Below are 17,818 nucleotides of genomic sequence, written 5' to 3' on the forward strand. Positions count from 1 at the left end.
ATATAATATATATATATATATATATATGTTACAATGGATTTCAAGTATAATTGTTGATTACTATTAAAGTCCTATATATAGGGGTGAAGTTATATTTTAAGAATGTTATTAATAAAAAAATTGACTTGCTTTAAATTAGTGTAAATGAATCCTCATTTATTTATATATATAATTATTTAAATTATAAGTTGATGAACATACTACTAGAGGTTATAAAATTATTGAAGTGGACAAAAAAAGTTCATTTATATTATAATTTCGTAAAATACCAATATGATAATCAAATTGAGTTTGAATTTTAGTGCAAAGTTTTTGAAAAATAAAAAAATTAAGAATATTCTTTCGTTAAATAAGTCCAAATGGATCTTAAAAAAAAATCATCCAAGAAAAGAATAAATTACCCATATTCTAACACGTGTAAAATGTTGGAACATAGGAAGAGAGAGAAAAAAGAAGAGAAACCTGAATTGTATTCTTATTCTTCATTCTTAAAAGATATCCTATGGCTTCATTTATAAATATTGTGGGCCTTTAAAAGTTAGCTGTTTAGTTCTACTTCATATCTACATAACTCTTATTCTCTATAATACATCTCTTGAAATTAAGGGTGGGTGTTTAGAGAAGAAAAATAAAAAAAGTTTATGAAACTTTCTAAGGGAAAGAAATCTTGCAATAGATAATAGTTTAGTGAGAACAATAACTATCTTATACTCATATGAAATGTACTTCACTTTCAAGATTTATATTACATTTGGTAGTAGCCATGACAATGTTTTCAGAACACAAAAAAGATGAGAAAGAAAAGTTTGAAGAAGGAAGAAGGAAGAAGGAAGAAGGAAGAAGGAGAAAGAATAGAGAATGAGAATCAAAGCTCTTTGTTACTTGAACAATATTTCTCATTATTGAATTAGAAAGAGGAATACAATCATTTATATACATTAAGCCTTCCTTTGGTCGGGGTAATTTTGAGTAGAAAGAATATGAGAGGAGAGAATAAGAAGAGAGTTTTCATTTCTCTCTTATTTGGTTGAAGAGAAGAAGAGGGAAGAGAGAAAAAATTATGGCGGGTCCTACCATAATTTTCTTCTCCTCACATTAGAAGAGAAAGTGAGGAAGGAGAGTTTGAATTTAGTAAATGACAATTTTGTCCTCATTTTCAAAAAAGTATAATAACACATAAAATTGAAAAAATACTTAAATTTGCATATGTTTCTAAAAAATAGTATTTAATGTGTAGCTATTGTTTTAATTAAATTTCAAAACAATTTTAAAAATGTGTATTTATTAATTTAGTAATAAAATTATTTTTAAATTATAATTTAGTGTTAAAGTTAATATGGCAAGGATATTTTAGTCTATACAACAAATATTATTTTTCTTTCTCTTCTCTTTCTCTTATACCAAACAACTATCAAAATCTACTCTCTTTCTCTTCACTTTATCTTTTCTCTTCCTCTTTCTTTTTATCTTCTCTCCTATTTTCTTCTCTTAATCAGAAAACTAACATAACCAACAATCTCAATAAACTGATTGAGAGACACAACCCGTACCTGGAGGCATGACCTGGCCTGTGTGGCCACACGGCCCATGCCAGGGGGCACGGCTTGGCCGTATGTGCCTCTGTAACTGTAACTGGAGGATAAAAGAACACGATCGTGTCTCCTGAGACCCGACCACGTGGATGCCAATCTTGCACTCTTTATTGTTGCACTCCCCCTTCAACTTTGTGTTCAACATTTAATCATAGCTGAACTTACATATTCAATATCTTGCTTTAATATTATGTGCCATGACCATAATAATGTTAAGGTTATTATGTAAGCTTTGTGGAGATTGATGACTAAACTTGAGCTTAAAAAACATGTAGAATGTACAAAGAAAGAGAGAGAGAGAGAGTCAAGAAGATAAGATGAATTGTATTCCCAATGTTTAATCTTGAAAGATACAATGATAGCATGACAAGTCAATAGTTAGTCTAACTAATTATCTCTTGCAGTTTAGCTATTGCTAACTATTTTTGCTCTATTTCCTATCCATATAACTAAAAAACTCTTATTCTCTAATAAGACATAAATAGAATGACTATGAGTATATACATTTGAATGAACCAAATCAAAGAGAGAATTTGACTCACTACGTGTTTATCAACTTGACATGCCTCATATTTTAAATAGTTCAAATTGGAAACATGAGGAACCATTTCCTTCAATTTATTTCTCTTTGGATGACTTAGGCAACGATGGATGAGTCACATGGAACCTAAATTGATTCAAACAACTAGAGAATGATGATGAAAATAATATATGCTAAATGAGTTAATAGCAAAGGTTATAAAACAGTTAAAAATATAATTAGCTTGATTAAGTGAGACCAAATTAAAAGGACAACGAGAGATGAATAAAATATAATTTAGATTTAAGAAGTGAAAATGTGTGATTTCCTTGACTTTAGGACTTTAGGGCTTAAGAAAATAAATATGCTACCAGCTATATGATCTAATACATCATAATCCAATATCCTAAATCCAACAAAAGAATATTGAGAGACAAGCTATAAAATTACTAGCATAAGTCACTATGGTTGTGGAGAATGGTTTTTTTGTGTAGCCTTGAACCACAAATGGTGCTATAGAGACCTAGACAACACCAATAAAGACAAGAACAATGAGCAACAGAGGGGTAGAAACAACTACGAGCAATGAATAGGGGGCATGCAAACTAGTATGGGGTTATGCACAGTGAGTTTTAAAGGACTATGATTAGGGTGACGTACTAGCCTTGGTAGGGGCCGGTTGAGAGGACAATGATGGAGAAATTATAACATGTTCTAGTATTAATGGTCCCAAATTACGGGTGGCAATCGGATGGATATGAATTTGGACGAATAGATAAGAAGTTATCACCAATCCATATAAATCAATAAAGTCACATTTCTAAACTATTTAATTCATCAATATTCAATGAATTCCAATTCATCAATTTCATCCATATATCCATTTTAATGGATCGGATGGATGAATATCCAATCCTTTTTTTTTATTTGAACTAAAGTATTTTTTGGAGGAAAAAATTCTTTTAAAATTTATTATTTAATAAAGCATTTTTAAAAATTAATTTAAAAAAACATTTCTAAAATGTGTTTTTTTAAAATACTTTTTAAAAAAATCTCAGTATTTAAATTTACTAGTGAAAGCTATGAAAGACAACAATGTATTGTGAAATCATGCATTTTTTCTTGTGCTCAATCATGATACAAAATGTTATATCAATCCTTATTGAAACCTTTTGAAAGAATGCTTTGATAAAAAAGATAACACTCTTGAAAGAATTATTTTGTTAGGAAGAGAGTAGTTTATATTAGTGGTATCAAAACTGGTTTGTGTTGGCCGGTTCAACTGGTAAACCGGTGAACCGATCTTAATACTGCTGTGATACAACATTTATAATGGTCATGCAATTATACTGGAAAAAACCGGTCATACGTTTCAATTGAACCTTACCGACCATACCGGTTGGTTTCATTTAAAATTAATTTGTTAATGAAAATGATTTACTTTTACCAAAATGTTTATATGGATAATCAAACACACAACTATTATATTTTTTATACATCTAAAACATGATCTACAATATCCATTTTTAACAAGTAGTATAAATAAAAATAGATATTGTATTATTTATTGATTTTCAATGTTAATATTAGTATAAAATATATGAATATCTAACTTCATTGATATGCGGTTTAATAGTGAACCACCGGTTGAACCACTATATCAGTACTTTGATCGGTTTGATGACTGACACGGTGTTAATAATATTGATTTATATTTTGCATGTTGGGTTTGCATAACAAAGTTGAGTATGCATGTTGTTTTATGAGAACAAATCTTTTTGTTTTTATTTTTTTGGAGGGATTGAATATTCATCCAAATAGATATACTCATGGATATTTATTGGATATAATGGATGGATTTAATGAATTCATCCATTATTAACACTATCTATTGAATTATATCTATTTAAATTTATTAGTTCTAACAGATGGATTTGAATGGATTGTGGATAATTTTGTCACCTATATCCCAAATATATTCATACTAGTGATTTTGAATAAACTTATTTAATTGTAAGTTATTAATATATCTTCAATTACGTAGATATGTATCAGACCATTAGTTTTAGTCCATGTATTAATTTCTCCAAATGATGCAAGCTGCCAACATGAAAATGACGTATTGCTTGTTTGAATATTTTGACTTTTGAGCAGTGTTATAAAACTTGGTTCGGACCAGCTAGTTTGACCGGTTTAACTATAAACCAGACCTCTGACCAGTTCAAACCTCTCATATAGTTGATTTTACATTAAAATCAGATTGACTCGGTTTGACTCGATTGGTTTAAGCCTAAAACTGATGGCTTGGATGGTTGGACAGGCTGAACCGCCTTAGTGAATAAAAAAATATTTAAAAAAAACAACCAAAATAACGTTGTTTTAAGTTAAAAGATATATTTGTCACTTGTTAACTTATATTATAACAAAATTTCCGTTGTTTAATTAAATTTAAAACTTATATGTACTTTCGTAGCAATTAAAGCAAAATACATATGTTCTTTGGCGACGTTTTCAATTTATGTGTTACATTTTATAATAGTAAAATATTTTTTGTTGATTATTTAATTAAGTATGATAATATTTTTAAATTTGAAATATAAAGTTATTAAATAATGATAGATAATCAATAATATATAAAATAATATACGATTAAAATATAGATTCATTATTATTAAGATGTAATTTTACATACAAAATTATATATGTAGATATTTTGTTTATCATATAAATATACAATATATACGATGATAAAAATAGAGAATGAATAATATATAAAATAATATACATTGTGACACTAAATGATTTGTATAAAGTAATCTAAATAACTAGCAATAACAATTGAAAATACAATTACAAATGTAAAATAATATTAATAGACAAAATAATAATACATTGTGACAGTAAATCATTTCTACAAAAGTAACTTAAATAACTAGCAATAACAATTGAAAAATACGAAATGTAAAATTATATTAAATAGATAAGTTGTTAGAATAAAATGTAGTATCTACTTTGTGATAAAGAGATGTCATTATAATATATACAATTGAATATGCATATACAAACATGAGTAATGGGTGATTATTAGACATAATGGTCTGGATCATCTTTATCTCTTACTCGATCCTAAATATTGGATGGTCTAATTTTTAAATCAGAACTCAACTAATCTAGACCCAATAAAATCTAACCACATTGGATACAATTATGATCAGGTCAAACTAGATGGTGAAGCAGAGTCTAGTCTTGCTCACCCCTAATGGAAAACATGCCACAATTATTCATATCATTCACAAGCTATTGAAGAAATTAAATTTATAGTATATTATACCTGATAATTTTATTCTTAACAGTTTAAAAAAACCATTTAGTTGTAAAACTTATTTTTATTTTTTTATTTTGCTATATGATAGAGTTGACCACAACTAGTGAAATAAATGTTTGATTATTGTTGTTTTTTACTATGTTATAGCTTATCCTTAGCAAACCTGACAAAAACAAACAAGACTTAATCCTATTAGGTAGGGTTGACTACTTGAATCAAACAATACTTTAATACTCAATCATAAATCATATTCATTGATAGAACATTAATATATAAATCTTTCATAATCGTTTTGTCTATGTTTTTTGGTTTCATTCTTCCTCTAGAAATAATACTAACTTATACTTACATGGTTTCTAACACAATTTTCTCTATACATGTTAAACCACCTAAGGCACGACTCTACAATAGATGTTATTTTAAATTTCTCTCTAATACATTCATTTCTAATTATATATTGTCTAATATGTCCATTTATCCAACACAATATTCTTATCTTTGCTATATAAATGTTATTTACTTGTTAAAATTTTACTGTTCAATATTCCACCCATATAACTTTATAGGACTTATAGTCATGTCGTAAAACTTCTCTTAAGCATGAGTGATACAATTGTATGCCCAATTATGGAATGTGTTGGTCTTTAAATTAGCGATGTAAACTTTAAAGTTGATTATGAATAAGAGAATGTATTATCACTTCATACGCCCATACTAAGACAATACTATCGTTGATTGCATGAACTAATTTATACTCTAAAGTTGTTTGTTTATTTCTTTAATTTGTTTAATTATAATGGGAAAATATATTTTTATGTATGATAAGAGTTTATTTTGATCTTACGTATTCTCGTGTGCAATAGGAAATCAAAACTTATATAATACATGATAGAAAATGTTTGATTGATTAAATGTGTTTTAATTGTTTTAAGAAAGAGAAATGACATATTATAATAGTTCATATGACGAGTTGAGGAAGTATGCAAAATCTTCTTCCATCCCTATTGTGATTATTATTTTGTTGTTTTTTGTTTTTATATTTTTGAAATTAATTAAGAAAATAGTCAAGTTTATCAAATCTTGCATACATTATTTATCATTAATGAAATATTTATTATTATTATTGTTGTTGTTAGTGACAAATCAAGGAATCAAGATTATGGGTGCAAATTGCAATAAATGCAGTGTTAAAAAATTTGATTGACTAGCTAATTCAATCTAGAATGACACCAAACTCGTTCAATTTGTTAATTTGATCAACTTTAAACCAAAATTGGTATGAATCAATTTGACTTGACTACTTTGTGAATAAAACCGACAACACAATCTATCTAACCAGTTTAGTTGGTTGAATCAATCATTTTTTAAGAAATAATATCAAAACAAAGTATTGAGAAAAACGAATTTGTGGTTATGTTTGTTATCAATGTTTAAATTTATTTGTCCATATTTATTGTAGTCAAATTATAAAAACAATGATATGTTTTTAACTTAATTGTGACATTGTAGTATCATAAAACATTTTGTGTTGATTGTGTAATTAAATATTTGTGTAATAACAATTTTTTTAAAATTGAAGTATAACATTATTAAGTAATGTGAGGTAGTATTATTGAACTTTAATAAGAAAAATTATAATAAATTGATTTAACTAGACTGAATAATAATTTAGTATCTTATCATTGACTGAGTTGATGAATTATTCGAGTATAATAACACTAATCAAGTAATATAAAATTTTATATAACAACCATGATAGTGGTACAATTTCATATAACCAAATCATGCGATAAATATTAATTATAAATATGTACTTGTTTGACCACGTCTTGAACCAAAACCTTAAGGCATTAGTTCTATAGGTCTTTCCTTCTTATAAACTCTTTCACTCCTTCCCGCATATCCAATGTGGGACTTCACACTTGAATAAACCCAACATGAGAAAAACAACATAGAGAGAAAGTGAGAGAGTTTATATCCACATAGTGTGAGATTTGTATTCCTAGTGAGATACTAAAGAGTTTGTATTTCCATCCTTTTTTGGTGAGATTGAGTGTTATCCTCTTTGTAAGAGAGAGTCAAATATTGTAATCCTGTTTTCTATAGTGGAGATATTTTCTGGACTAAGTCCCGTGGTTGTTTCCTTCTCACATTGAGGAGGTTTTTCCACGTTAAAATTCTTGGTATTATTCTTCTACTCTTCTCTATTTTCTTTATCTACTTGCCGCTTCTGCAAGTGTCCATTTTGCATCATACAAAGGAGGGAAATTGGTTCTGAATTTCCCAACATTATTCAAGAAAGTTTTGGAGCCTCAATTGGGTTAGTAAATGATACTTCTATTTGGTAAGTTGTATGACTAAGTGGTTCATTCCAATAACAATTTGCTCAATTGAGTTAGAAAAGTATAATTCTATTTACTTTCCATATATTAGGAACATTATATTTAAAAATCTTCCCAGTCCAATGGTTAATTAATATGGTATCACAATTTTTTTTTGAATTGTGCGTCATTGATGTCTCATTCTTGCTCAACGAGCAATGCCTCTTCCTGTGAGGGTTTAATTGTATAATTCGACAATCTGATCGTTCATATTATAGTTCCATATATTAGGAACACCATATCAAAATATTTTCTCAATCTAATGATGAAAGAATGTGGTGTCACAATATTGCTTGTATTGCTCTTGTTTGAATGATTGATTTTCTTTCGAAAAATACGTAAAAGAAAAAATTAACTATGAGAATTGATAATTGCACGTATAAATAAATTATCTCAAATTGAGTCAATTATCTACGAATCTAATTAGTTGGAGTAAAAAAATGTTGAAGTGAAACCTACAACTTTTTTACATGGTTTTAATCTAGTTACTCCTAAAAATAAAAAGTCAAAAGTCAACCTAAGTGATCAATTGATATTCACACACACTCTTCAGGTTATGGAACCTTAGACCATTATTACATAGGTTAAACAAAGAGAAAATGAAAATCCTTTTGAATTTCCTTGTTAACTGAGAGAAACACGATCCGACCTTGTGTTTTGTGGCTTGGACTAACGGCATAGTCGTGGCGTGATCCATGGTTGGCCAAGTTCCTCCTTCTTCAATGCTTCGCACCATCCTTCGTGATAGCTCTTCTTCTCTTCGATTAGTTTACATTAAGGTGGTGATGACTCGTCAAAGGGCTTCATTTACCCTAGTGGTCTTTGCCCTAGTCAGCGGTACCCTTAGTTAAGTTATAGCTTTTAAAAAAAGGTTTATCTTTCATTAAGAGTACATTTTCTATTACTAATAAAAAAAGTACTCATAATGATAACTCCAAATCACACTTCAATCCTAACACCATCCCTTACATATTTTCCCCACAAGAACACAAACATGCCATGACTAACCACCTAATAGAAAAGTACCATAACATGGACCACATTACAATGAATATTAGCATTTTAAGTTGTGATTGCGTTATATTTATTGTAATTGTAGAAAATTACGAGACAATTTTGTCACAATAGTAGTCACGATGTCATTGTAGAGATTCACAAAACTGTAATAGTATAACTGCATTTGCTCTTGGGGAGTAAATTTAAAACATTGTAGAGAGTGAAACAAACTACATATATATTCCATCTTTTAATAACTTCAAGTGCTCTTAACTTTTCTATTTTAGGAAAAACACTGCAGAAGATTTCTCAAGTGGAATACAATAATATAGAGGTAAAGAAAATCTCAACCATAATTTATTTCTGGGTTCTTTTCCTTAGCAACCGTTGAAGTGAGTGAGAAATATATTATTCCTTTTTTGTCTATTTTTCTCTCTCTTTCTTTTCTTCTTAATCCATGAAAAGCAACCACTTTGCTTGAAATATTGCACCTCTTCCTTCATCCACTCATTCTTTTCTTTTTCTGTTTCTTTTGTCTCCAATGTTTCTTTATCTTTCACTTCCATCTGCACATGCATTTGCACTCTCACATCAATGTCATTCTTGGTATCATATACTTTTCAATACAAATTATTCATTTCAGAATATTGCTATATTAGGAAATAATTAATTGACATAAGTTTAATCATGTGTCATCTTTGTGGGAAAATATTCTTTTATGAATTAATTGTATCAAAGTTCCTAACTCAAAGGTTGATTATTGATTAAGGTTTGTAACTTTCACTAACCATGCAGTGAAAAATGCAATACCTACATGCAGTTAATCCTAGCAGTCAGTGACTAATCCCTTATTTAACTTTGCTCCACTCTGATTATAAAGTTTGGTTATTTTTTTAGGTTAAATCATATATTTTTGTGCAACAGTAATTAAATCATATCATTAAATTAAATGAAGAGTCTAACCCTAGTCTTTGGTAAAAGGGAGAAAAAAATGTATCAGTAAATCAATCAAGCATTAATTATAATATATATATAAATATTTTAATAACGTGAGAATTGATACATATAATAAAATAATAATAATAATAATAATAATAGTTAGTATCTTTTAAACCTAACGCAATCAATAATTGCATAGTGTACAAAAAATGTTATTTTCGGATACTTTCTAACCATTCTCTTCTCATTCATATTATATATATATATAAAAGAGATTTGTTTACAACAAGTTAGTTACACTCAATTTCAGCCATTTATTTTCTTAAATCTAACGAATAAATGAGTAAAATTTAAAAGTTATTTAAGATTTTTCTTTTTCTCTCTCATCATTAATTTCACTCACTCATCTGATCCGTTGGATTTAAGAAAATGAATGGTTAAGATTGAGTGTAACTTAATTCAATGTAAACGAATTTCTCCTTATATATATATTGTAATTATTGGATTTTATTTGAATGATTATAAGATTTAAAGATGAATGTAGAAAGCTTTTTTGAATAACCATGCGATTATTAACCAACTCTTAATCATAATCATTGATGAATGATTGTATAGTTGAAAGTTAATATTTTCAAATATTTGAGAATTATATATATATAAATAAAGTAAGTTAGGTGATATTTTGTTTTCTTTTGTGTGAGGGCAACTCATTTTTCCGATCCAAGGCATATCAACACAATGTGACATTATTTGAACAATGTCAGCAATATACGCTCTTCAACCAACTCTTTTGTTTTTAAGTAGATTGTGTATGTTTTTAAAAATGTAACAAAAAAAAGTAGATTCTGTATGAGATTTAATTAATCAAGATTGGGCCCACGTTGATTTAATAATCCCTATATAAAGCTCATTTGACAATAATACGTGTGCTGAATATAATGTGTATTAAAAAATGTCACTCACATTTCTTTTAATGAATTATTCTTAGGCAAAGCATTAATAAAACTAACTAGAGTTAGTTCAAATCAAATTGATCAGTTAAATGGTTGAGTTTACAAGCAGCAATGAACTCTGCCAATCACTACTTGGTTGCACGGATGGCAAAAAATATCGGCAATCCTGCTAAAATACCAACAACGAGTACTCCTAAAATAATTTATGGATGAGATCAGATATCATGATACCTGTCTCACGGTACCGCATATTTAAAAATTTAGTTTTTAATTAAATAATTTATATATTACACTTTTTATTATTTTATAATTATATAATATCTATTTATTATTATTTTATAATGAATTTTAGTAATTGAAATATAATGATAAGTATAACGTGTACATAAATTTTATCATCATGTAATAATTATTTTATATATTGACTATTAAAAAAATTATTTAAACATAAAAGTCCGTTGGGTACCATAAAATACTTGCTATCAGTATCTCGCAAATTGTGCAGATTTGAATATGGGAAAACACTATCTCTACTCCATTGACATCCCTCTTCCTACCATAAGTTTTATTTAATTTTCATAACGAATAAATCATGCTTAGGTAAAAGATAAGAATTTAGGAAATTTATCTAGATAAAATATTGGAACTAATGTCAAATAAAGTAATAATTCTCGGAATAAAAATTATAATTAGGTATAATATGGGCATGGTTAAATAAGTATACAATGACAACATAAACATGAAAGTATATTTTTTAATATTAATTCTTTTTTATGATTAAAGCTTTAATTATTAAAAATAACATTTGTTGGTAGGATGATCATAGATTCCGAAATGATCACCCCCTTAAGAACAAGTTATATTTGAACAAGAAGTGATAGAACACCATTCTCTATGATTTCATAATATATAATGGTTCCTCTAAAAAAATGGACATATGGACTAGTTCAACCTTTAATTTTTGTAAAGTTTAGAAGTATAATTTGTAAATACCATAGAAGAATTGTTTTGTTTTTCTTGTTTTTTGGGTAGTTTTATATCCATTTGAACTGTTTTGATACCATTACATTGTCGTTTTTTGAAGTGCATCTTTGTCAGTTACCGTTTCCCATGTCATATTTCCTCAATGTGAAGATTCTATGATGGTATTATCCCTATGTTGCACGAACTTACTAATATGAAGCTACATAATTTTTACCCTAATCTTAACTCTTATCTTATATATATATATATATATATATATAGATACATCATTCATCTTTCATTTATATTACATTTTTTAAAATGTCAACGATGATTGAAAACGAATGATAGATAATATGTCGATTGTATATGAATCTTTACACTGACAATACATAGATATTATAATGATAATCTTAATCTTTATAAAGGAATGGGATATATTAGATTGAATAATGAGTTAAACATTTTGTTGAAATCTTAATCTTTTTGGATTCAAGAATCTCTAGTGGCTTTACATCATAAGCTAGATTGAAAAATAATAACACAACTATGTTTAAATCATTCAAGAGTGAGAGAAAGGGGCTAGGGGAAAAAGAAAGAAAGAATAACATGGTATTTTCATTTTCATGACCAGAAAATTGATTCCCTAAAGAAGAGACAAGAACAATTGTATGTGTAGTAAAAAAAAGAGTACGTGGGGGAAAGTTTGGAGGGACCAAAAACTAAAGAGAACACGAAGGGCCAACATATATATCTGTGGCCCACATTAGATGTTAGTATAATCTACGAGTAATAATATATCTTCCGACAAAATCTTTCTATAATAATAGATATCAGTTATAATTCAATCACGAATAAATAAAGTGTCATTTTATGATACATGTTTTTATACAATGATTTGTAAGAGAATATATTATTTTCAATAATCTTATTATGTGACACGTAGATTTGATTCTCTTATCTTGAAAACCACACCTTGGCTTTTGTTAGTTGCTCTTTCATTTTGAAAGATTGAAAAGGAAGATTTATTCTGTATCTTACTTTTTGGATATGTCCTCATATAGTTTTAAATTTATATCTTTTCAATCAAAATCAAAATTATTAATTAGGTGCAACCAAGAGGGAAAAAACATTATAATATTTTTATATCATGTAGGGTGTATTACTTGAGTGTGTCAATTTACCTATTACACTCTTTAACAAACTCTTACACTCTCAGTATATGCATCGTTTTCTCTTCTCATAAACATGAAAAAATGAACACATACCTCTTCCTGAGATTTTGTGTTGGATTTTGAATTGGATGAGTCTATAGGCCTAGTTTTTGACCTCTCAGTGATAGAGGGAGTTGTTGAAGCAGGGCTAGTGCAACTTGAACTAAGATAAGTTGGAGTACTTTGAGTACCCACATCTCTTGTATCTCTTGTCCTTCCATCTTTTTTCTTATCTGCATAAAAACAGGTAAAGTAGATTTTTAAAGTAACTTTTACTTTCCCATTTAGTAAAAAACAAATACAACAAAACAAACATAATCATTCTTTTTAAATTGTGGTTGTAGATACTGCAAATGCGGTCATTGCAGCTAATGTATTTGGATTTCACCATGGTGGTGTGAAATTTTGAGTGATTAAAAAATGTGTTCGAATTTGATTTGGTCTAATGTGGTCCAGTGTGTCCTAGGTATGACCTGACGTAACCAGAGTATGGTTTAAGATGGTTGTGTTATGGCCCAAATGCAGTTTAATACGATTTTGTTGCATATTGATATGATCACTTCACTGTGATTTAGTATCAGACTGTAATTATGGAGTGATGTCGTTACAAAGGTGAATACAACCGTAATATTATGGCGAAATGCGGTCCGCAATTTGATAGAATAAGTCTAATAAGTATGTAAACCTGGAGAGGGAAATTGAAGAGCTACTTCTTCTTGTGTATAAGTTGATGGCTTTGTTTGAATCTGTCTTGAAGAATAAACTAGAGGGGTAGACACAAAAATTCTGTTTGCTGCATTTCTAAACGATCTTCCACTAAGAGTTTTTGCTGATAAACACTCCATTGGTACTTCACCAGAGAGTGGATTGCATATATATTTTTCTGCTTCATACCATTTGGAATTTAGAGCAAACCCATTTGGAGATAAGCACTCCAAATTGTTATACCCTTCCCTTGCTTGCAATGCTACAATGGTCCAACATTTAATTGATTAAAAAAAACTTAGGATAAAATAAATTATATGCTTTTTATGTCAATTATGAATATGGTTCATAACTTCATATTCTATGGTACCTTTAAGAGCAGTAGTGAAAGAATATGTTGAAGGGTCTATTTCATCTGAAACATAATTAAGAGAATTTGATATAAGACTAAGAATGAAGTTATTAAAATCATTAACTACTTTGAATTGGAATGAAAAATAAATGTATAGTACTTACCTCTTAAGGTATAACCAGGTGAAGAAGCTGTACTAGAAATTGTTATGTTTGATCTAAAAGACTTTGTATCTTCTCTAAAGCTTCTCATATATGATGATCTTGAATACCTTCTTGAATTAGTAGTGTTCTCGCGATTGATTCGATTTTTCGATACCCATTTGAAATCGATTTCGTCTCTTCTTCTTGAAGTATAAGTTGATGGATCTGTAGTTGAGGCCATGAAGGAGTTGGAACAAATTCAGAACAGTGAAATTTTGTTGCAAATGTTGAAGGCACTCACACTCTAATAAACTTTGAAGTGGTTTGAAAGTGTGTGCTTTAGGACATGACCAAAAAAGAGGCTTCTGAAGGCTGAAGCTTTTTGTCTAGGTATGCTATAGGTGGAATATGACTTTGGTACTAATACAAAGACAAGGCATGCCTGAGTTATATGTGGAATTTATTAATGTATTTTTGCGAGACGAGTTTTAAAGACGAATGAATAGAAATCGAAGATTTTATGGTTAATTCACAAAGTTTAGTTTATGATTTAAAGTCTTTCGCTCCATAACTTAATTCACATATAGGCTATTACTTGTCGTAATTTTACTCTTACTTTTTGATTTTTGTTACTACTAAGCTCATCACCTTTTTGGACAATGAATTAATGTTTTTCGGGGTTTATGGCTACCCTCAAACACGTGTTGTTCCCAAGAACCAAACTGTCAACTTTGAGGATATAGTGAGACCTTATATCACTAAACTAATGCTTTTTCTTTTTAGTTTTTTATTATAAAAGGCCAAAAGACATGCTTGAAATCTATTAATTTAATTACCCAATAGTCAATTATTTGTATTTATCTGTTATTTTTTATCATGTCTATTAAATGGAGCCCACTCCATAAATCTAATTTAATGGAAAGAATTTTTGCACTGCACGCCTAAATGCTACATTTGACATTTTTATTATAATATTAATTTTCATTTAGAAGAAAAAGGTAGCAAATGTTTTAATTGGCTTCTTCTTTTTTTGATCAGCATGTAACTTGCATTCATCATTGTTAAGATATATGTATTTATGATGTTGTTTTTATTATGCATATACACATTTAACTAGGCATATCTTGTTGTGGCAAAATATATATTGCTTTATGTATCACTCCTTTTTATTATTAGAAATATAAAACATGAATTAAATATATATCATTTTTATATTTTCTGATAAATAAGAAATGTATTATTGACCAACTTGATCATTATTGTTGTTATCAGAATCAGCATAGATAAAAAGAACAGAAATCTCCTCTTACCTTGTTGATTCCATATTTGAAGTCAATTACTTGTATTCAGTTCCAAGACCTGGATGATTGGGGGAGGTATTGTGCAAAAAAATAATTTATTTAGATAATTTTTCTATTGGTTACACCTGAAAATATAAAATAATAATAAGTTATTGGCTACTTAATAGTGTTATAAATAATGTACCAATTATTATATTGACTAGAATATTGGTACAGTATTACAATATTTCAACCAGTAATATACTACTTAAACCATATATTGGTTAAATTATATATAGATATATTAAAATAAATATAATACATTTATGAAAATAAAATATTATTATTTGTAATATATAATTCAACTATTGAAATAGTTATATAATTCAACTATTGAAATAGTTATATAATTAATTATGTTACAAACAATTATTGAGTTCAATGCTTGAATTTTATTGTGTCATTTTGAATAATATTAATTTTTTCACTCACAAACTAGTGACTGGTATGATACGATTTGACCAGTACGGTATGATATGCTTTGACCAGTTTTGAATGATATTTTTTAGTATTGACTGATTTAATTACATGTGTGATATATAATTGTCATATCCTATCGAAATGGGGGTTAGATGATCGATTTTTTGGTTAAAAAATGACATAACTTAAATTGGGATTTGACCACTTGTTTTGCGTTTCTCATTTTAGCAACCTCAAATTGGCACTAATGTGAATTTGGACTACTTATATTGTATGGGTCGGGTCAGGTGAACCTTTCGACTGCTCATAAGGTGGTGTGTCCTTACCTTTGGCATGAAGGAAGGTTCTTTGACATGGTAGATGCTTACCAGTCTAGTCGTTGTTGTCTTTTTCCTTTGTAAGGTGGTCACTCGGGCATGATCAATAGTCATAAAGGTCAGATCTTATTTGTCCAAATAAGATCAATATTTGTGTAGACTAGATCTTGTATGTTCAGACGTTGGCCTTCAACTTGCCCTAACAATGGGATGAAACAATTACCCCTAGTCTTGCAGCATGACTATTGTTGGGCATGTTGTCAGAAATGAAACTATTTTAGCCGAAAATGATCGAGAATCATGTAGATTAAATCTTGTATGTTTGATCTTTGACGTCTGACCAGATCCTGACATTCAAAAGGAATATTTTGATGCTAATATTAATATTCTTAGAGAAAATAAGTGCAAATATAAAGATTTAGTTATTAGATATAAAGAGCCGAAATGACAAACTAATTTAGCATCCTTATAAGTTAGAACAGAGCCATTATATTTATAAAAAATAACTTACCCATTCTGCTAAGCTAGGTAATATTTATTGGGTTGAGTGTATGCGTACGTCTGATAATCGTGATATCATATTTACTGCTAGCTTAATTTTTATCTTAATAATAAAAATATGATAAAATTATAGTAAATTTTAGTATAAAACGCATTATACTAATAGTGACTACGACCTCAATTTTTATATGTATAATATATCATTTTTAGAAGAAGATGCGCATGCTACATAAGCTTATATTAAGATTAATATGCATTACTTCAGACAATTAAATATGATAAGTAATTAAACTGTTTACATTTAATTAATAATTTAATATCAAAATTTAATATAAATTCATGAACATTATATTCTAATATCTTAAAATATGGTTCGATGGTGCTTATTGTATATTAAAGCAATTGATATTAGTATTTTTCTATCTAATAAGTTTATGGGATAATCAAACATAAAAGGTAAAAATTATTAGAAAACTAAATATATTATTTCTATGCAATTTTCAACATCATTTGTCCATCGAAATTAGCCCTATTTATCCTATGCGCATGTATATATAGGTTAAAAAACCTTGAATATTATTCTTTTTTTATCAAAATTATATTATAAGTTTTAATTGTTTAGTTTATTCAAGTGTAAAGTCGCACATTGGATATGAGGGGATGAGTAAAAAAATTTATAAATAGTAAAGGCTCATAGAACTAATTTCTTAAGGTTTTGGTTCAAAACGTGCTGTCTCACTTGTGACTCTTTACTCTTTTCATATCACGCTAGCAATGGAACTCCCTACTAGTTGGAGACTCCCCGATCGTAGTCTCATCCAACAAGTAGTATTAGCGCTGACGGATCAGCTGGGACATGGTGGACTTAAGGGAGCAGACTGGAGAGTATGTGGTGGACACACTTGAGGGGAAATTGTTAGATTTATTCAAGTGTGAAGTCTCACATTGAATATGAGGGATGAGTGAAAGAGTTTATAAGTAGAGAAAGTTCATAGATCTAATGCTTTAAAGATTAGGTTCAAAACATAATATCTTACTTCTTGCTCTCCACTCTTCCCATACCTCGATAACAGTAGAACTCTATAGTAGTTAGAAGCTAATTGGTCGTACTATGGTCAACACTAATAACTAAATTTAGAGGCATGAGTGGATTTTGA

General features: G+C 28.5%; 1 protein-coding gene and 1 long non-coding RNA gene across 2 annotated transcripts; one reads left to right on the forward strand and one right to left on the reverse strand.

Moving 5' to 3' along the window:
- On the forward strand, positions 3,976–17,818 carry LOC109353617. Its single transcript, XR_002108472.1, has 4 exons — positions 3,976–4,057; positions 7,032–7,035; positions 8,246–8,250; positions 17,809–17,818. It is a non-coding gene; the product is annotated as an uncharacterized LOC109353617 (long non-coding RNA).
- Positions 9,001–14,522, reverse strand: LOC109353616. The gene is made up of 5 exons (XM_019595948.1): positions 14,105–14,522; positions 13,959–14,003; positions 13,569–13,850; positions 12,938–13,116; positions 9,001–9,380 (listed from the first exon to the last, which is right to left on the reverse strand). The coding sequence occupies exons 1-5, from the start codon at positions 14,322–14,324 to the stop codon at positions 9,192–9,194; spliced, it is 915 nt and encodes a 304-aa protein (XP_019451493.1). The 5' UTR covers positions 14,325–14,522; the 3' UTR covers positions 9,001–9,191.

This window comes from Lupinus angustifolius, chromosome LG08, assembly GCF_001865875.1.
Source record: "Lupinus angustifolius cultivar Tanjil chromosome LG08, LupAngTanjil_v1.0, whole genome shotgun sequence".
NCBI lineage: Eukaryota > Viridiplantae > Streptophyta > Magnoliopsida > Fabales > Fabaceae > Lupinus > Lupinus angustifolius.

Bases quoted from the DNA above. Each gene is read 5' to 3' on its own strand.
- LOC109353616 (XM_019595948.1), bottom strand. From the start codon at position 14,324: ATGGCCTCAACTACAGATCCATCAACTTATACTTCAAGAAGAAGAGAC. The intron at 14,004-14,104 runs GTAAGTACTATA...ATTATGTTTCAG, and splicing joins ACCTGGTTATACCTTAAGAG to ATGAAATAGACCCTTCAACA. The intron at 9,381-12,937 runs GTATGTGTTCAT...ATGCATGTGCAG, and splicing joins ACACAAAATCTCAGGAAGAG to ATGGAAGTGAAAGATAAAGA.